This window comes from Silurus meridionalis, chromosome 6, assembly GCF_014805685.1.
Source record: "Silurus meridionalis isolate SWU-2019-XX chromosome 6, ASM1480568v1, whole genome shotgun sequence".
Lineage (NCBI taxonomy): Eukaryota > Metazoa > Chordata > Actinopteri > Siluriformes > Siluridae > Silurus > Silurus meridionalis.
Genome location: NC_060889.1, coordinates 27,655,308 through 27,676,247, shown reverse-complemented (window position 1 = coordinate 27,676,247; position 20,940 = coordinate 27,655,308). Strand labels below are relative to the sequence as shown.

The 20,940-nt window shown below is 40.7% G+C and overlaps 3 protein-coding genes and 1 long non-coding RNA gene across 5 annotated transcripts in view; 2 read left to right on the top strand and 2 right to left on the bottom strand.

The window, feature by feature from the left end:
* LOC124387769 (insulin-like growth factor-binding protein 3) overlaps positions 1–6,353 on the top strand; it is an 18,997-nt gene extending 12,644 nt beyond the window's left edge. Inside the window, exons 3-4 of the mRNA XM_046852325.1 lie at positions 343–462; positions 3,434–6,353. Of these exons, the coding sequence (XP_046708281.1) occupies positions 343–462; positions 3,434–3,559 (246 nt within the window). The 3' untranslated portion in view covers positions 3,560–6,353. The remainder of the gene's footprint in view (positions 1–342; positions 463–3,433) is intronic.
* Positions 6,354–7,058: 705 nt separating this feature from the next.
* On the bottom strand, positions 7,059–11,562 carry igfbp1b (insulin-like growth factor binding protein 1b). Of its 2 annotated transcripts, XM_046851853.1 has the most exons (4): positions 11,014–11,560; positions 10,817–10,941; positions 8,132–8,260; positions 7,059–8,023 (listed from the first exon to the last, which is right to left on the bottom strand). In XM_046851853.1, the coding sequence occupies exons 1-4, from the start codon at positions 11,372–11,374 to the stop codon at positions 7,898–7,900; spliced, it is 741 nt and encodes a 246-aa protein (XP_046707809.1). In that variant the 5' UTR covers positions 11,375–11,560; the 3' UTR covers positions 7,059–7,897. The 2 variants fall into 2 exon arrangements, with proteins under 2 accessions (XP_046707809.1, XP_046707808.1); XM_046851852.1 differs by having other exon boundaries at positions 10,817–11,562.
* Positions 7,953–8,391, top strand: LOC124386837. Its single transcript, XR_006926030.1, has 2 exons — positions 7,953–8,051; positions 8,148–8,391. It is a non-coding gene; the product is annotated as an uncharacterized LOC124386837 (long non-coding RNA).
* A 2,359-nt stretch (positions 11,563–13,921) lies between the features above and the next one.
* Positions 13,922–19,178, bottom strand: LOC124387692. Its single transcript, XM_046852197.1, has 5 exons — positions 19,085–19,178; positions 17,470–17,576; positions 16,568–16,965; positions 15,527–15,619; positions 13,922–14,117 (listed from the first exon to the last, which is right to left on the bottom strand). The coding sequence occupies exons 2-5, from the start codon at positions 17,570–17,572 to the stop codon at positions 14,034–14,036; spliced, it is 678 nt and encodes a 225-aa protein (XP_046708153.1). The 5' UTR covers positions 17,573–17,576; positions 19,085–19,178; the 3' UTR covers positions 13,922–14,033.
* Positions 19,179–20,940: the final 1,762 nt, after the last annotated feature.

The window sequence follows — 20,940 nt, the reverse complement described above, 5'->3', positions numbered from 1 at the left end:
AGTTTGGGGTCGGAGGCTTGCCGCCAGACGCTGTTTTCTCCACGCCGCAGGATCGCATTTCCTGGAAAACGAGCCTAACTATTTACTTCCCAGGGGACAAATTAGCGTCAAGGTACACAGATAGTCATAAAAAAAATCGCCCGCGAAACAGGCTCTATTTAGTGCTCTCTGTGTTTGAGTTTTGGTCCCAGACACACTTTTCTTCAATCATGGTCCATGAAGAATTCTGTTTCGGGGGAAAAAACAGTGTCCAAATCCAGCTCCCTCTGTGATAGATTTTAGAGCGAAATATTATGAAAAAAAAAAAAAAACAGTGTGTTTTGTTGGGGGTTTTGTGTGCAGGGTCCGTGTCGAAGGGAAATGGAAGGCATTCTGGACATGCTGAAGATCTCCGACATGGTGAACACCAAAGGTTTTCGCATCCCGAACTGTGACAAGAAAGGCTTCTACAGGAAAAAGCAGGTGAGCGACAAAAGCTTCTTGAAAAGGGTTCATGGGTCTAGATTTCTACTTTCTAGATTTAAAAACGTATTTGTAAATGTATACGTTTTATTTAAATTGAATTTATTATTTCCAAAAAATTCAATGACGATGAAATCTTTAATGAATTTCGTCTCTACGACTTTATTCTCGTAGCGCTACGTGATCTGAATCGCGTAATTCTCAATCTAGCACCAAAACGCTCTCGTGGAAGTGACGAATTCGTTTGTTTATTTATTCATTTCTTTTTCAATTCCCCGCGGTGTTATAAACACGGCGTGCCGTTTGTTTACGCGAGTTCGCGCACCGTATCTGTCCCTGCGCTGTTGTTTTTCTCCGGACGATTAGCGCCGCGGTGAACGAACCCTTTAAGGGCCCGTCTGTCTCACTGTCTGTCTCTCTCGGGGCCAAACCGAGCGTGGCCGCCGTGGTGGCCGTTTTGCGTAACCCGCTCCGAGAGAGCGACGTCAAGGTGGCTAGTGGGGTCTGAGCCTCTCCCCGTAATTATCCGACTCCTTGCGCCGGCTGCAATGAAAATAGATTTGAGCCGTTTCCAGATTTGCGCGGTTGGCCCACAATTGGTTTATAATAAATGAGTGTCCCAGACGCCTTCATATGGATGCACTTATCCTCCATCGTCAAGAGCAATATTTATACAACATGGCAGGTCCTGCTTAATGGTAATAAAAAGAAAAAACACATTAAAATGAGCATCTTTATATAACGTCGCGCTAATGATTAAACCTGAGCGTTTATCCTGCAGGACCTGAAAACATCTCGTTCGGAAAGCGCTTGTGTGTTTTTTTTTTTTTTTTTGTTTGTTTTTTTTAATGGGGACATTTTACGGTCGCTATAGCGATAATATCCACACTTTTATACTAAATTATGACTATTCACACTCTGACTATTAGCCTCCAGCCTCCGACACAGACCTTTATTTTATAATTTATTTATTTATTTCTGTATATATAATTTTTTTTAAAGGTTCCCTGTCTGGATATTGTCTCTCGTCTCTCACTTTGGTTTCGCAAGATCCACACAGGCCCTCCCAGTCTCTGGGCGAATTCCCTTGGTATCGCACGCTGCGAACAGCGAATCAATGGGCCATTTAGGAATCGTCGAGTCTTTTTAATGCTCTCATGGAACCATCGGTTTTGTTGCGTCGTCGTAATTTTTTTTTTTTGAAAGCACTAGACAGGACTTTGACCTTTAGTTAAATTGGCAGCTAAATAACAGCCCTCTGGGCCGGAGCACCGAGCTCTGCAAGTCATTTGTAGCACCCATAATTTGGAGCCGGGGGTATAATCAGCAATGGATGATTTGTACTGGCCAGCGGGAGGCTGAAAATAGAAGCCGGGGCTGGCGAGCTTCGCACACTGGCCCTGAGCAAATATTTCAGTCTCCTTGTGTTTACCTTTAAGCTGCTCTATATGAACACAAAACAGGATGTGCATCGGGGGGAAAAAATGGCAGTCTGTATGAAAATACCTAGTAGCATCAGCGTAGTAGTGACTGTTTGAAAGAATCTTTAATGCGACTCGGAAGAAGGAGTCATTAAGAACGAGTCTTCAATGGGACACGGAAGGAGGTCATTTTGGACGAGTCTTTAATATGACTCTGAAGAGAGAGTCAATTTGAATGAGTCTTTAATGTGACTCGGAAGAAGGAGTCATTTTGGACGAGTCTTTAATATGACTCTGAAGAGAGAGTCAATTTGAATGAGTCTTTAATGTGACTCGGAAGAAGGAGTCATTTTGGACGAGTGTTTAATATGACTCGGAAGGAGGAGTCATTTTGAACGAGTCTTTAATGTGACTCGAAGAAGGAGTCATTCTGAATGAGTGTTTATTGTGACTCGGAAGGAGAGTCATTTTGAACGAGTCTGAAGAGAGAGTCAATTTGAAGGAGTCTTTAATATGACTCTGAAGAGGGAGTCATGTTGAACGAGTCTTTAATGTGACTTAGAAGAAGGAGTCATTTTGAACGAGTGTTTAATATGACTCGGAAGGAGGAGTCATTTTGAACGAGTCTTTAATGTGACTCGGAAGAAGGAGTCATTCTGAATGAGTGTTTATTGTGACTCGGAAGGAGGAGTCATTTTGAACGAGTCTGAAGAGAGAGTCAATTTGAAGGAGTCTTTAATATGACTCTGAAGAGGAGTCATGTTGAGCAGTCTTTAATGTGACTTAGAAGAAGGAGTCATTTTGAGCAGTGTTTAATGTGACTCGGAAGGAGGAGTCATTTTGAACGAGTCTATAATGTGACTCTGAAGAGGGAGTCATTTTGAACAAATGTTTAATAAGTCAAAGAGTGATTTGTTCATTTTCTACTTGACGTGCACAAGTAAAGAATCGCAAAATCTGCATAGGTTATGTACAGGAAACAGAGTTGAGTAGTTTATCACTCAACTCTTCCAGTCCGAGTTGTTCGTTCTTTAATCACGTGACTCCCATAGACGCTGTGCAGTGTGACACACAGGAAACAGAACTGAGTATCATCTCATGGATCTTCTGTCCTTTGTCGTTTGTCCTTTTTGTTTTGAGATTATATACATACTGTTTATAAATGATTGGAACTATAGTCCAATAATAAGTTGGTGTATGTAGACAAATGTAACATTTTATTTAATTTCAAAGGAACGATTTAAAACTAAATAAAATACATTTTGATGAAAGAGGAAAAAAAAACGAGTCAGTAAAATGATCCGATCTTCCGGATTACTACAGAGTGGTCTCGAAACTCAAGGTCATTAAAAAAAGGTGATGTCAAATTCTTCCTTCGTATATCCCTGTAATGTTAGGAAGCTGGGATAAGCCAGGATACAGGGTTAAGGGGTTTTGCTCAAGGGCCCAAAAGTCGCCTTCCGATCGGTAACCCAGTGTCTTGACCACTTCCCAGGTTGGAGGTTTAAAGCTGCCCAATTAACACACTTTTGTTTACGGTTCTTCTCCAGTGCTGGCCGTCGAAGGGGCGGAAACGGGGCATCTGCTGGTGCGTGGACAAATACGGCCAGGCCTTACCGGGCTACGAAGGCAAGGAGAAAGGAAGCATGCACTGTTACACCATGGAGAGCCACTAGGGGGGAAAAAAGCGAGCGGACGGGCGATGGAGAAAAGAGACATTGGAAAGAGAAAGATGGCCTGCGGAATCTCCATGCGCCAACCCTCCGTGTAGCGTTTGACGGCGGCTTCGAAATTCTGGGCTTTCCCGAGCTTCGACGAGCTCGAATTTAATTCTTTTAGCAGCAGTGGAACCCTAGACGCTTGCAGGAGAGAAAGAAACGGATGAAGGAATATACTGAAGGGACGTCTCAGGAGGCAATAGGGCTGGACGCAATTAAGGCAAGGAGGACAATAAAATAAGGAAACAGAAGAAGGCACTAATGCTACAGAGCACTTCCTATGTGTGTGTGTGTGTGTGTGTGTGTGTGTGTGTGTGTGTGTGTGTGTGTGTGTGTGTGTGTGTGTGTGTGTGTGTGTGTGTGGGGCGCTTATTTTAACAACTCGACTATGCGCCTCGTGTGTTAGTGAATATCAGTGGTGCACTTTCACAGTGACTTTAATACGCATTCCTGTCGCATACAAATTGGGAATTATTGATTATCGATAGGATTCCGGATCAGGAGCACGAGTACAAAAACCGTACAAACTCACGGTATCAGGACTGATCGTAAAATCCTTCTTTACCGATTCTTTATTTCCTCCACATTATCCGCAAAATTACATTTCAACCTAGCAAATTTATTTATTTTTTCTCTGGTGTTGAACGACAGGCAGACGTTTTTTCCATTGTCTGAAACCGAAACCTTTTCCAGAAGACGTCCTCGGTCCACTAATGAGCCAAAAAACGAGATGGCGGTGATTTGGTTTATCGCTTTATATTTTCAGGATGTAATTGTGGAGTTCACTTTTACTTTTTCACCACAACGTTGTCAAATCCGTTTATTTCACAATTCCAAATACAAAAGAAAACTCAGTCTGACATCAAGCGTTCAAGTGTGTAAAAATCCGAAATCAAAATCATGAACAATTGTGAAATCTTCGACTGGAGGAAAAAATAATAATATTTCTAACACAAAATAGTCGAATCATCAAATTGGATACAAAAATCTTCTACAATGAATGAAAACCTAAAAGACCTCCACAAAATTCCCCATTTTTGTAGATTTACATAAACATAAACGTTACTCCAAAATGGAGTACGACTCTGAAACTAGCATTAGTAGCATAAAATTACTAGCTAAATGATCTAATTGATGCTAAAATGTCTAGACTTGAGCACGTATATAGAATTTTAAATCCCAAACTAGAGAAAATTCATCAAAATATCCAAGTTGTGCAACAAAAAAATCCCAATCGGAAGAACGAGTCTTTAATATGACACGGAAGTTTATTTTCCACTTGACTATACTTGTATAAGACTTACATTAAATTACACTCTATTTTCATAAACTCTAAAATAGAGTACAGCACGACTCTAAAACTAGCATTACTAGCATAAAATTACTAGCATAAGTTATCCAATTGATGCTAAAATGTCTAGACTTCACGCTAATAGAATTTTAAATCCTAAACAAAAGAAAATTCACCCAAAGAATCCAAATCGGATTCAAAGTTTTGATTTTACACGTGGCCCGACACTCACTCAACTGGTGTGAACTTCTCTAAAATGCTAACGTAGCTAATCCGGAGCTTTACCTTGTACCAGTTCACGCTTTCCAGTTTGGAGCTGATGATGGGGGTTTGTACGGTTTTTGCAGGTCGCTATAAATTTCCAGGTCCAGAACGCTCTTATTGGCTTTCCCCCTTAGCACTTTTTGCAAAATCGTTCCATTACTTCATCATGAAAGGTGTTCCAGAAGGTTCTTCATGTTCTCATTGGGTCATGTTTTTTTTTTTTGATAACCATTTTGTGTCACATCAAATCCAGGTCCAGTGGTTACTTTATAATATATAATTAACCATTCTAGGTCAGAGTTCAGCTACGTACATACGCTATATGGACAAAAAGTATTTGGACACCTGACCTTTCCAGCTATTTGTGTTTTTTTTTTTTTTCGACTAGGAGACCCAGCTCCATAAAGATCTGCTTTTCACGATCTCCTGCTCTAAATCTCTAACCCTGTTGGGATAAATGTGAACGCTGACTGCACCCCAGGCCTCCTCACCTACATCAGTACTTGACCTTGTCCCTGAATGAGCACAAAGTGTAGTGGAACATCTTCCCAGAAGAATGGAACTTATTATAACAGTAAATGGAGACTAAACATGGAAAGCGATGTTCAAAAACAAAAAGCACAATCTTATGCTCAGGTGTCCACAAACATTTGTCCGTATATTGTGTCATGCTAGGAATGTAGCTAGCACGCTAGCAAGCCAATGTGAATCTGTGTATATATATATATATATATATATATGAAAGATTGGCGAGGCAATCGCTTCAGCGCTCTTCTCTTTCTTCTCCGCTAAAGTTTCCTTTTTCATTTCAGGTATCTTGTGACTAAAGGCAAACTTTGCTGCGAATCCGGAACCCCGTTACTACCACGTTAAGCACATACCCAATGCTTCTAGTGATATTCAAAAGCTTCTAGTACAGTACAGCGTAGCTCACAGTATGGCTTGATTTTTACGTGTTTTTATTTTTATTTTTTATACTGGCTACTTTTGGACTGAATCCCCATTCTAATAAGCTATAAAAAAAAAAAAAGCAAATAAGCAAACGTTCAACTTGGGGACATTACAGCACATCGTGTGTAAATCCTATTTCCACATGTATTATTATTTTTTTTAATCCCCAGTGCCTTAAAACCGGGAGATAATATCTGTGTATATTTTTACTCTCAATAATTAAAGATCTAATTTAAGGGATGAACAGAATTTTGTGTGTGTGGTTCTTTTTGCATGTTTGATTGAGCACTTAAAGAAAAAAAAAAGAAGGGAAAAAAATCTGATTTGATAGTAATCGTGTTTTATTTAAAGAACAGCTACACAACAGAAATTACGATGTTCACATATACAACTTATTGCTATATTTACTACAAAAAGAGACCGAATAGATACACGAGTATGTAAGCAGATCAAATAGAGCAGCATGTAAAAGTTGCTGAGGTTTATGGTTCTGATCCGGATCGACCGGTAGATAGATAGATAGATAGATAGATAGATAGATAGATAGATAGATAGATAGATAGATAGATAGATAGAGAAATGCATAAATAATTTCATAATTGGTGTGACAGCAATACATTTATGTTTGGGTGAGGGGATGGATGGATGGATGGATGGATGGATGGATGGATGGATGGATGGATGGATGGACGGACAGATAATTTGGTGGGTGGATAGATGGTGAAATGGATTAATGGACAAACAAATGCATAAATAAATTCATACTTTATAACAATACAATAGATAGATAGATAGATAGATAGATAGATAGATAGATAGATAGATAGATAGATACTGAAATGGAGGAATGGACAAAAATTCATAAATAAATTCATATTTGGATGGATGGACAGACTGACAAATAATTAGATAGATAGATAGATACTGAAATGGGGGGATGGACAAAAATGGATGGATGGATGGATGGATGGATGGATGGATGGATGTGTTTCTTTAATTTTTAAACAGAGAGCTAAGGGACACACCCTACAACATTGCTTTACAAATCTCTATCTGTTTTTTTTTCCCTCTCTTTCTTCCTGCATAACCCCGTCCTGGCATACAGCACCATTTGGAACCAACAGGAAGTCCGTTTCCCTTTAGAGAAAAATGAAAAAAATGCATCTTTTTTTTTTACATTCTTAAAGGACAGAGGAAGGCGATTTCCAGGCCGAACGAAGGACCTGCACTTCTGAGAGGTAGCAGCTTTATCCGAGTCGTAAACATGGGCCAGATCTGCGATCTCGGCTTCAAAAACATCTGGGATCAATTGGCAGTTGTCCCATGTCAGTGGAAAAATCCAGAGCGATTCCTTCCAGGGGCAGGGAAGAAAGACAAAGAAACAAAAACAGCCCAGGACAAATTCGCAAACACGGGCGTCGCGGGTCGTAAAACAAACGAATGGTGAAGTGGTTGAAGTCGCAAAGCCTCTTTTCTTCGCAGTGTGTGTGTGTTGCAGTGGACTGTTATGACGTCCCATGGCTCTATTGCTGTTCTATGTAGCAGTGGAGTTGTTTGGTCCAAACAATAGACGTACAAAATACAAAAAAAACCCAAAAAAGCAAATATAAATGAATTATTTAAAAATAATAAATACACAATAATATGAAAAAAAAGATAAATAAATTAGGGAAGGCCTTTTCTCAGGGACTGTATATACATAAGATGTTGTTGGAACCAGATGTGTCCTGATTAATAAAAGTGCTTTTGTTGTTGACAAAATGCAGCTTGTATGTACGTGTGTTTGGGGTTCAGTGTGTGATCTCCTGCTGACAGAGGGCATCTTCGGGGACGTCGTCGGATCCCGCGATTCTCTTCCCGTTCCAAGCAGAAACGCACCAACAGCGTGCAGGCTGGCCGACGAGAGACGTCTCACACTGGGTTGGAGAAGCAGACAAACATCTGGTTGGACCACTACATATATATATGTAGATCATTTGACAATTTTTCAGTTGGCTGCAATTGGTCTGTAGGTTCCAGCTTACCTGCTTGCTCTTGTAGAAGCCGTGCTTGTCGCAGTTGGGAAGGTAGAACGTGGTGAACTTCTCGCCCAGGGCCAACTGGGAGGCCGCGATCGTGTCAAGGGCGGAGTGAAGTTCGGTGTGACATGGACCCTACGACCAAACATTGATGAGAACATAGATGTTAGATGGACACCCTAAACACTTTATAACCCAAGTCTACACAATACACAATCCAAAAACTATTTCCATTTTATTTTAAGAATAAAATGGTATTAAATATTTATGATCGTTCTAAGATTATTTACCCCTTTTTAATTTATTCTTAGTTATTAAAGCTTTGAAGTTACTACTTTTAATGCAAATGTAGCTTAATTACTTCAGGGACATCATTTGAGGACTATAACTGGTCTTAAGGTTGCCCAGTAAAAAGTAATCAGACTCGTCCATTATTATTTTTATTCCAAATACTTGTTTCATGTCAACGCCAACACATTTATTTACAACTATAAATAACAAATGATAAGAGTCCAACTATTGAGTCAGCACACTCTTTCCAAACACTATCCAGTTATGATTGGAAAATCGAATCAGTTTAGTGACTCGGTTATTTGAATCTCTTCCATCAAAATGAACAAATCTTTTTCTTTTTTTTTACTTATTTAGTTCATTTTGTTTCATAGCGTCTGTGAGAGTCATTTGACAAACATCTCAGACTAGAAGATTCATGAGATGAACTACTTAATTCTGTTTTCTGTTCTTGCGCATCCAGTAGAAAATGAACGAATCACTCTTTTGAGTCAAATTAAAGATTCAAAACGAATCATTTGTGAAAGACTCATCACTGCTATCCAGTATGGGAACTATTTTTTTGGTATATTTTCATTATACAAAGTATTTATGACTGTTCTGTAATTTGATTCAAGTTTCTCATGGTGAAAATCTTGCAAGTTCCAGAGCACTATTGTGAGATGATCAGATCTGATCTCCTAAATGAGAGGAACCACATGTTGAGTTTGTTTCAGGAAGGACTGATGTTTTTAAGGAGTTTCTTCATGGTGTACACTGTTGTATGGGTTAGGGGTTAGGGTTATAGAAGAATACTACTACATAGGATCAGATTCAGCTCTCTACCATGGACTTTTGGTTCTGCAGTATCTCAAATGCTCTTCAAAGTTGCATTGCAGGGGTCTAAAAGGAAACCTGAGTCATGCCAAATGTTGTAAATGTTGCACTGCCCTCTAGTGACAGACAGTTTACATTACAGTCAGGGTTTGTATTTCAGGACACACCAGCTGCAGTGGGGATTATATTTAAACATATACACACACACACAAACACACTGTATGAACAAAAGTATTGGGACATCTGACTCTTCCAGACATATGAAATTATACATAAACATGGTATTCTCTTCCATTGCTATGCTGATGATACACAGTTGTATATTTCAGCAAAGCCAGATGAGAGAGATCAGCTTAACAATGTTGAAGAGACTGTAAAGGACATTAGACAGTGGATGCTTGATAACTTCCCTATTAGAACCACATGCAGCTAGAAGTAATCTTTCCGATTACGTAGCATCTTGTGGATGGTGTTTCTGTTTCAGCATGTACAGCAGTTAAAGACCTTGGTGTGATTATTGACCCGAGTCTTTCCTTTGAGGCTCACGTGAATAATATTACCAGGATCGCCTTCTTTCATCTTAGAAATATTGCTAAAATTAGAAATATGATGTCGTTACAGGATGCAGAAAAACTAGTTCATGCTTTTGTTACTTTTAGATTAGACTACTGTAACGCTTTACTGTCTGGGTGTGTGAGTAAGTGCATAAATAAGCTTCAGTTAGTTCAGAATGCAGCAGCAAGAGTCCTCACTAGATCTAGGAAATACGACCACATCACCCCTGTTTTAATCAGTCTACACTGCTCCCAATTACATCTCACACTGATTATAAAATACTACTACTGACGTATAAAGCACTTAACGGTCTCGCACCACAGTATCTGAGTGAACTTCTGTACCAGTATGATCCTCCACGCCTACTTAGATCAAAAGGTGCAGGCTATTTGTTGGTACCTTAAATAATGAAGACTACAGCAGGGGGCAGATCTTTCTCTTATAAAGCCCCACAGTTATGGAACAACCTTCCAAATAGTGTTCAGGACTCAGACACAGTCTCAGTGTTCAAGTCGAGGCTGAAAACTACTAATTTAGTAAAGCCTTTTATCAGTAGATCTTTCTTAGGTAAAGGAGCAGATCTGGAGGGATCATAAATATAGAGTGTTTGGTGAACTGGGTGAACTTTCACATGTTCACTCAGGTTTGTTGACGGTGGTGTGGTGGGTCGTCTTTTATCCCAGAGATCCCTCACATCTCCGCAAAATTTAATGAAACATCTTCCTGGAAGAGTGATGCTTATTATAAGAGCTGTTGAGATGTTCAAAGAGCACATACCAAAGATTTTTGTTTATAGAGTGAAATGTATATATAAATACCCCTAAGCATAGATGCATCCAAATCAGCACCACCATATGTTTTCCTCCAGTACTACACTGTCAGAATTAGGGGTACCATCGAGATACATGGTGCAATATGCATGCCCTTGTATTGCTCTCCTTTATCCTTTATCACAGCATCCATGAATGGATTATACGAAGGCAGGTGATCAGGAGCGAAATAATCCCAAGAACAAGGAGAACATCTTACCAGCTCCACCAGCTTCTTGCGGATGGCGTTCACTCTGGCCTTGATGCTCTCGTGCGCCTCCGGGTCTCCGGCCCTATCCAGCGCCAGCAGGTGGTGTAAGGAGACGTCGTGCTCAGCGGGCTGCTCTGTAAGGAGATGGTTATGGTTTGAGTTTTCAGCTTCGCGCTGACCGACAAAACGGGGGACGGGGGACGCACCTTGCGCGGCGGGGTCCGCGGTGCACACGGCCTGGCCGCGCGTCAGCGACCGCAGCGGGTGCGCGTCGTCGCGCCGCGGTGCGCACCGGAGCCCGGCGCCGCAGTGTGCCGTGTACACGCCGCACAGAGAGCCCTCGGGCAGCGCGCAGGTCACGCAGCAGCCGCAGCCGGGCTCCTTCACCAGCTCCGTGCAGCCGGACGGTGCAGCCGGGCATGCGCTCAGCTTCTCCGCGGTGCACGGCGCGCACCGGATCGGCTCCAGCGCTGGAACCGGGGACTGTTCTGCCGGAGCGGGGACGAGGATGAGGACGAGGACGAGCAAACAGAGGACGAGCGTGGAAATCGGCTGTAATCCGAACATTGTTTAAACACACACACACTACACAATTCGTTCTTCTGTTCTTGCAATATGTTTTCTTGCCAGTACTTGGAAACACCTCGTGTTTTTATACCTTTTCCAAACCTCACAACTCACATCGGGGTTAATAATTAACACATATTTTGTCACTTGTTAAAATGATTCGTTACGAAATAAACCAATATTTTTGAGTGTGTGTGTGTGTGTGTAGACATGTTTGAACTGAGGGTTAATATTTACCGGGTCAGCAGAACCATGTTCCCCCCTGACCCAGGCCTCACTGAATAACTCATGTGGCCTTTGAAACCCTTATTTACTGCTACAGAGACACTCGGGCCTGGATTTCATGCTCCACTGATAAAACTGCTGCTTTTACGATGTATGCGTGATGTTCTTCTTATATTACGTCTTTAGATGCTGTATATGAAATTTAAAACTTGGAGACCTAAACCTGTTCATGAAGATCTGCTTTCCATAGGTTGGAGTGGGAGACCTCCTGCTATAGAGCTCCAAACGTGTTAAACATGATGAACTGGAACCACTTCACACTCTTGGGCCTGAATGAACCTCTACAAATCTCCACAAAATCTAGTGGAACATCTTCCCAGAAGAGTGAAGCATATTATAACCGAAACTGGGGATTAAATCATATGATCAGGTGTCCACAAACTTTCGCCCCCTACAATGTAGTTAACCACTAAAGGACCTGTAAAACCATCCTGAGACATGACGCTGGTGTTTCTACTGCCATCATTAAGTTCGGTTCTATACTGTTTAATCTGCGTTATATCATGGTGTCAGTCTGAATACTGGATTCCGATTGGCTGGAAGTTCAGGTGTGAGTTCAGAGAGTTGTAAATCGTGTTCTGAATGATTGCAAGATAAACACCTGTAACCATGGTAACATACACACACACACACACACACACACACACACACACACACACACACACACAGTCCTACAGTGATTGTAATCGTTTCCTAATGACCTCACTGATCTCCATGCAGGATTTTTGTGTGGTGTAGGTGCCGTCAATACAGTGATTTGGGTCAAAGCACAATATGAATTTGACGAACTGGAGATGAAAACGTTCAAATGATGAATAGAACGAGAAACAGCACCAGGAGCTCATTCCAACAGCTTCATTATTACGTGACAAACACAGACGTAAAACACACTGTCTCTCTCAAAATCAAATTCAAAATCAAAATCAAATTCAACTTCAAATTTAAATAAAATTCAAATCAAATTTAAATTCAAATCAAATTCAAAATCAAATTCAAATTCAAATTGAATGTGAATTTGTGACCAACAGAGTCTCTAATCATTTATTCTAGCTCATTTGAATCTGTAGGTTTTCAATGGCCAAATGAAATGAAATGAAAGTAGTTGATCAAATTGTTTGGAAGTTGCTTCTATCTTTGATACTCAGTAAATCTAGAAAGTAGCCAAAACATTTACTCACAGACTTTATACCACTGCTCTTAGCATATGATCAGACTAATCTTTTTTTTTTTTTTTTTTTTAAACAGCCAGATGATGTCTGGAAACAGGAGTCTATGTTTTCCTGCCTTTAGATGGAATTGTCCACAATGTTAAAGGATGATATAATTCTTTATTAATATTAATAATCTTTTATTCCTCAGTACTATCAGGGACTTTCTTTGCTCTTCTTTATCTATCAGATGTTGGACCTTTTTCTCTTTCATCTGTGACATGGGTCACAAAAACAAGATAATCGGCGTGTTGAGTAACAGTCTTTAGAGGTTCACCTCAATCACACCATGTTTGTCTGTGGGGTAATTACGCGCTTCCTGGTGTAGTATTAATCTCAGCTATCTTCTCCAAACACTGACACTAACCAGGAACTGTTACATACAGTAAGAACCTCACACACACACACACACACACACACACACACATCTAAAAATCTATCTATCTATCTATCTATCTATCTATCTATCTATCTATCTATCTATCTATCTATCTATCTATCTATCTATCTATCTATCTATCTATCTATCTATCTCCAAAAGTACTGGAACACCTGACATTTCCTCACACTTGAACTAGAAGACCCAAACCTGAGAACAAAGCCTGCTCCATTAAGATATGCTTTTTATGGGTTGTAAAATGTGGAAGATCTGCTGCTATAGAGCTCTGACCCTAGTGAACCCCTATGGAACCCCTATGAAGCTTCTTCCAAGAAAAACTGGAGCTTCTTACGAGTAAATGGGGACGAAATGTGGAATGGGATTTTGAAAACCCATTTCTCCATATAGTGTGTATGTAAGAATGTTTATTTTCTTACTACACTCCCCCTCAATTCAATGATTGACACTGTGCCCCCTTGTGACAGATGGCCAGAATTGTGCAAGAAGAAAGAAAAACAATTAGTCATGCACTATGTTGGAAAAAAATACAAGAGGGAAAATCGTCCTGTTTTCCTGTCAGGCTTATGCAAGTGGCAGCAGGATCGACCTGGTCGGTCCTAGAGGTGGGATTTTATCTCTGGTGTTGGAGGAAAGAAAATCAATACGTACACAGAATCACAGACACTGACAGTTTATTATGGTTCACGTACAATAAAGTACACTACAATATTCCGATATTGTGACATTGTCTTGGAGAAAATAACGTTCTTTTTTACGTAGTTCTACACTACTCCACGGTCAGCTTGTGCCTGGTGGCTTCTTCGATGTCAAACATCAGATCAATGAGCCAGCGAGGCGCCGGAAGCTCGCCCTGTATGAACACACATGTGGTTTCATTTTCCTGGATTCCAAATCAAACATTGCAGCAAGCAATCAATAAAATCTGAATTTGATTGTTTATTTATCGTTTATTTATTGTCTTTTGTTCAACGTTCCATTTGCACGTCAGCCTCTGACCCCCGGATGATCATGACCGATTTACTGGTGCCAGGTGAGGGCACTGGGAATCAATACAAGCTTCACTTGTTTAAACATCATGAGTGTTTTGCAGTCGATCTGTTTTTTTGTTGGGTTGGGGTAATCTTGTGACCATGTTGGGTTGAGGAAAAAAAAATCCTGTGACCATGTGACCCTCCCAAACTAAGTGGGAGGTGCATGACAACATGGCCACCCCATAGGCATCATTATTTTGCCATTATATTTATTTTTATTTAACTCATCCATTAGGGTTGCACAAGCCAGTGCACTCTTAGTGGTGGTCCTAAGCTCGGATAAATGGGTGGGGTTGTGTTAGGAAGGGCATCCAGCGTAAAAACGTGCCAAATCAAATATGCAGATCACGAATAAGGACTTCATACCGGATCAGTCAAGGCCCGGCTGTGGCGACTCCTAATGGGAGAAGCCGAAAGGAGATATTTATTTTTATTCATTTTGCATACTTTATTAATCCTACAGGAAAATCGTTTATTCTTTGCAGTGGTGTTAGGAAGCTGGGGTCAGAGCACATGACGCCTCTGGATCTTAGAGGGTTAAGGAGCCCAAGAGTGAGAGCTTGGGGACCCCGGGGCTTGAACCCCCAACCTCTTGATCAGTAACCCAGAGCCTTAACCACTGTGCCTCCTAAAGTTACACTATATGGACTGTTTTCCATCAGCCACTGCACCACCACCTCCTTCAACTTTTAATCTGAAGGTCACAAGTTCACCAAGCTACCACTACTGAGCCCTTGAGCAAGACCCCTAACCCTTATCCACAGTGACTTACTTTTATTCATTTTTACACTGAGTGGTTAAGGGCCTTGCTAAGGGGCTCAGCAGCGGTAGCCTGTTGAAACCACTTTGCCGTGATTTGAACTTGTGACCTTTAGTTTAGAAGTTGAAGGAGGTGGTGGCTCACTGGTTAAGGCATTGAAGGTCACAAGTTTAAATCCCGGCACCACTACAAGGCCCTTAAACATTGCCCTTAACCCTTAAGTGCTTAGTGGTAAGTTCAACATCTTAATCACTGAGCTACAACTTTTATACTTATTGCTCACCTACTGCAGGTTAGACTTGACAAATCTGGGCTTGAACTGCAAGTCAGACTGGTTAGTTATGGAGTGAGGTTTTGCTATGCCCCAGTCTGGCCCACCCTGTATAAAAATGTTATTGACCCACATCCAATAAAGGATAGATACCGTTTGCTATAAAAGGCAGGCAAAGGGTATGTGACGATACTCACGGGTTCCGGAGTTCGTTGTTTCCGCCGTTTCTGTCTTTTCAAATCGCGTCTCGGTTCCGTAACTTTTTTACCGGTCCGCTTTGAAGAAGTCGTCTTTTTATTTGGGAAACAAATAAAAGGTAGCATAGCAAAGGTGCTATGAAATGCGGATCATAACATTTTGGTTATATGGGGGTGCTCAGTGTCTGATTTCACATAGAACTACTGCTTTTCTGCCAATAAGTTAATTTATTATGATAATGTTGTAAATGAAAATGTGAATATTTAACAATGTAAGAGATTCTGTACAGGTATATTCTGTTCTAATTCAATTCTGTATATACATTTTTCGGGGCATTGATGTTGCGCCAATTTAATTCTGATTTGCTGATATTCGAAATGCAAATTCTGTCTGCGGGTTTTGTTATTTTTTACGTGTATTGATACAAATTGTTGTCCAAACACCAATATATGGGCTTTCCCAACATTCCAGCATTACACTGCTCCTGTGGACAACGTGAGCTCCATGAAGATCTGAAGCTCATGTCCTTCTCAACCCTACTGAACACCTTTTGGGATGAACTGGAACACCGACTGCATCCCAGACCTCCTCGCCACATATAAGAGGTGGAACTCCTCACACTCTTGCTTGCAAATCTAGTGGAAAGCCTTCCCAGGAGAGTGGAGGCATCACACTTACTAGCGAGCTACAGGATTAAGAATTTTCTTGTACCAGCTTTAAACAAGGTACTCTTCCACTACCGTGCCTGAGGGCTTGCCGTGGTTCACCACCCAAATATTATCTGCTCTGCAAATGACTCCATTGATGGACATTGATGGACTTAGGGGCCACAACAAGACTGATCAGAAACCTGCATGGCAAAATTCTACTTTTGTATAACTGTGCGAAAACAGGACAAGATTCTAGAAGGATGTCAAAAATATCAGCATGAATGCTTAGAAACTTGGATGTCCTATACAGCAGGTTTTTCTTTGAGTTAATAACTACTGTAGATGGTACTCAAAACCAGTATGAACCACAAATCAGTCAAAAGAACTTACCTTTCGAGTATCGCTCTTCTCCACCACAGGCCCTGGAGGACTTCTGGAACCTTCATGTGGTGAAATTAAAGAATTGGAAGGAGAACTCAGAGCTGAGGAAGTCCTTTTCTCGGAACGTCCTGGTGCTGATGAGCTCCTTCTTTCCAAGCGCTGTGGTGTTGAGGAGTTCATTCCAGTAGGGCGTTCACCTGCTGGTGTTGAGAAGCTGATTCTCTTATAGAGTCTTGGTCTTGAGGTGCTCAGTGTTTTATTCGGCTCATCGGGTGGTTTTCTCAGTTGCTTTGCTAAACCTGGACTGGAGTTAAGGATGTTAGGGTTCTCTTGCGAGACTGGTTCTTGTTCAGTCGCTGTGGCCTTGTTACTCTCGGAGACAGTCCCACGTTTTGACTTTATGACGCCTAATAAACCACAATGGAGCGCCATCAATTCTACATTCACTGAATGCGAACTATAATATAGTGTAACTCTATGGAGGACGAAGAGGATCAAAATACTAAATAAAAGTAAATAAATTAATAAATAAAAAATAAATTTATATTCTAACAAAATGATTAGATAAATAAATTTCACTATACTATTTTAAAAGTATTTGGACACCCAACTTTTCACAAAGTTTGAGCCTCATCCAATCTGGAAATCTGCCCTTCACTTGATCTACTTGTTTCCTAATGACACTGCTCCTGTGCACACAGCTAGCTCCATGAAGATCTGCTTAACATGGGTTTGGAGTGGAGATCTCTTGCTATAAAGCTTTGACCCCAACCCTACTGAATACCTTTGGTTTGGCTGCACCCTAGGACACCCCACCCTATGCTCAGGTGTCCTCAAACCTTGAGCAAATGGATTGAATACATTTTATTCTTTTTGAATTATATATTGATGAATTGAGCTCGTAACCTAACCTTGTGGCGAAGGTTCTTCTGATACCTTCTGGCCTCCTCCAACAGGTTCCTGCAGCAGTTCCTCAGATTCATCATCTTCCTCAATGGTATGAAGGAAGTACATATTGCTGTGGAGGAAGACAAGGTTCAGTGTGGAGGTTAAAAGGTAAGCAGGTGTGGGATCTGTCCTAATGAAACTGGTTAAATGATTAGAACAAGACCCAGTTCCTTTACAGGTTTTGGTGGTTCAGGTTCTTGGAGACATTAGATTAAGGGAGCTTTGCTAAAGGTCAGTGATGGGGTAAAATATCTAGGTCCAAAAGTAATAGGGTTACTAAAAGAGTTCAGATTTTGGGGAGGATTCTGCTCATTCAGGGATAAGATTGTTGGTAAAGTCAGGTACTGATGTAGGTGAGGTGAGGAGGTCTGGGTTCAGCCAGTGTTTCTATTTATCCCAATAGGAGATCTTCCATTTCAACCAATGGGAAACAGATCTTAATGGAAGAAATATATATCATTTAATTAATTTTATTTAATCAACTTTTTATTAATATTACTTTTAAATGGTAAATGAAATATATAAATATCTAACACTGTCATCTGCAATTCTGTTAAATCCATTCATGTCTATTAATTTTAATCTCAATTTTTTTTTCTCATAACTGACATTTCACACATTTAATTAAAATAAATTTGCTATTGAATCCTTTTGCATTATGAAAATATAATAAAATAGATTTAGAAATATGTATTTATTTCTTATTATTTAGTGATGATTTTATTATTCCTATGACATATAGTTCGGGGGTGGGGGGGGGGTCGGATTTCCAGAAGATGTGTTCCGACTGTCTCACCCCTTAATGTTTTGGGGTTGTTTTGGAGCAGGGAAAGTTAGAGACATATTCTGGAAAGTAAAAGGAACCAACATGGGTCCCATTCCAGACTACAACACCATGCAATTCCGTCTGTGGCTCATTGGAACCGACGTCACTGAACAACAAGACGGCGAGTCGAAGCATATGTTAGCATTATTTAGCAATTATTTAGAGAGTCATCTAGAGTGATTTCTAACATGGAATGTCCTGCCCAGTCACTGCACCTAAACCCTTATGAACTGCACTGGGATGAGCAGAAACCTTCAACACCTTTGGCGAGTTTTCAAAAGTCACAGCAAAATATTTCAGCTGAACGTTTGGAGGACAGAACTGCTGAGAGCGTGTTAAGCTGTTCTTCACGCTAAGGGAGTATTTTTCGATGGAAATAAAGTCTGTACGTTTATATATTTATTAAGAATAGAATTATCAGTCAGTGCTCTTCAGTTCAGCTCTAGCGGAGTGTGTATGTGAGTGTTTTGATGTACAGGGCTGTGTAAACTGTATGATCACGGTACAACGGGTCAAGCCATTGCGTCACATGGAAACTCGTTTGAAGGTTGTTTTTTTTGAGTCTGTATTACTCAATTTCTGATCTACATTTGTAACCCCGGTGAGCTCAGCAGTTTCTCAACCAGGAACACGCAGGTCCTCAGAACATCCCTGGTAACATATTTACCCGATGAGTGTACAACATCTGTACTGATAAACATCACCGCTGGATTGCTCCTAAACACATCACAATAAACACAGTGTCCACTTACCTCTGTGCAGATTTCCTGGCTATCAGAGTCTGAGTGCAGGTTGTGATGGAGCTTTGAGCAAGCAGATGATTAGGGTTGATTAGAGGCACCTGGTATGATAATCAGATGTGGGAGCTGAGCCCTGATTGGACACGCCCTCGTTAAAAGCATGCCAGCAAATGCTAAGCAGATCTCAGGAGCTGTTGGTCGTGATTATATGAGCTTCTGAGATGATCTTCACGTCATGTCAAAGTGTGTGGATGTGATGCCAAAAGTATTGGGACACATTTACATTTATGGCAGCTATGAGGTTAAGTGCCTTGCTCAGGGGTCCAGGAACTAAACTTCATGGCCTTCGGATCCAAAGCCATACGTGGTTCTTCCGTAAACTGTTTCCATGAAGTTGGATAAGTTGTATAAGATGCTATGATAATGTTTTCTTTGATTTAACGAGGGGAGCCAAATGTGTTCCACCATAAACGTACCCCTGTGTTTAAAGGGAGCTCCATGAAGAACTGCTTTTCATAGGTTGGACGTTGGATCTCCTGCTATAGAGATCTGACCTAAACCCTTTTGAACTTAATGAACACCACTGTCGCTCCAGTGAAACCTTCCCAGAAGAGTCTTATTTTTTTAATGGAACTATGTGAATCTATTAGATTTTAATCCATTAACCCTTTTTATTGTTTTTGTTTTATTTTCTTGTATATTTGTGCTCTTTGGATTTCTGTGGAATTGCTAATGCTTGTTTAATGCATAACATCTCATGACCTCGATGTAACACCATCTGTGAGGCAGAATAGAAACCCTTAAGTGTCCAGTTTACATGAATCTGTATGTCTTTAACACTGTTTTAATTACACTTTTAATTAGCTTCTACGTTTTTGTAAAGTAGCTAGCATCTAGACTCCTGGTGATGCTGCCTCCTAGTGGCTAACCAATGGTATTCCACAAACCCACAATTTTATTTTTAAGTAAAGTCAACAAGCTTATGAGACAACGTTCCTCCAGAACCCTGGTGCTACAGTAAACAACATAAAGCTACAGAACAGAACACAGAGTTAAGGACTAAAGTACGTGTCCTCGCCACGTGGCGTCCACAATGCTGTTGGCTTTGCGGATGCAGTGTGTGGTGTAAATGTCCGTGATAGAGGGGAAAGAGACTCTGATGATCTTCTCAGCCGTGCTCAGGATGGGGTCAGGGAGAAGTCCCTCAGACTTCTCAGGAGGTAGAAGTGCTGCTGAGCTTTCTTGCTGATGGAGCTGGTGTTGAGTAATTTCCTCACATTTCAATACATTTCTGCTGTACATTAGGTCACTACCTCATGAAGATTGTGGACCTTTAAAGAAGTAGATGCTGAACCCACAAACATCCCGAAACATCTAGAGATGTACCAGCGCTATTTGGATCCCACTTCATGTGGAGTTTGGACACTGGACCTCTTTGAGTGTTTAAAGGCTCTGGCATGGAGAAGCTGGTGTTGGATGTGTGATGATCACAAATGTTGAGCTATTTTATGAGTTGCTCAGTAGCTCCTGGTTCCATAATCTCAAATGACTGTATAAGACTGTAGAAAGAACATTACTTATAATCTTACACTCCAGTGCTCATGTTAGTTCTCTCTCTCCAGTGTTCTGTAGTGTTTAAAGACTATAATCACACTCTTGATGTCACACAAATGAGGATGGGTTCCCCTTTTGAGTCTGGTTCCTCTCAAGGTTTCTTACTCATAACATCTAAGGGAGTTTTCTCGTGACCTCAGAAATAACAAATGTGGGTTCTCATGATCACGACTTAATTTTCTCCACGTGCCTGCATTTTTATTGTTAAGTAAGGAGTCTCCAGTATTAGCGCTTTTTCACGCATATTTTCTGGA

Coding starts and splice junctions, on each gene's coding strand:
- LOC124387692 (XM_046852197.1), bottom strand. CDS start 17,572: ATGTACTTCCTTCATACCATTGAGGAAGATGATGAATCTGAGGAACTG. Junction 16,966..17,469: donor AGAAGAACCTTCGCCACAAG/GTTAGGTTACGA, acceptor GTGGTTTATTAG/GCGTCATAAAGTCAAAACGT. Junction 15,620..16,567: donor AGAAGAGCGATACTCGAAAG/GTAAGTTCTTTT, acceptor CCAAATAAAAAG/ACGACTTCTTCAAAGCGGAC.
- igfbp1b (XM_046851852.1), bottom strand. CDS start 11,374: ATGTTCGGATTACAGCCGATTTCCACGCTCGTCCTCTGTTTGCTCGTC. Junction 8,261..10,816: donor GCAAGAAGCTGGTGGAGCTG/GTAAGATGTTCT, acceptor GTTTGGTCGTAG/GGTCCATGTCACACCGAACT. Junction 8,024..8,131: donor GCTTCTACAAGAGCAAGCAG/GTAAGCTGGAAC, acceptor TCTCCAACCCAG/TGTGAGACGTCTCTCGTCGG.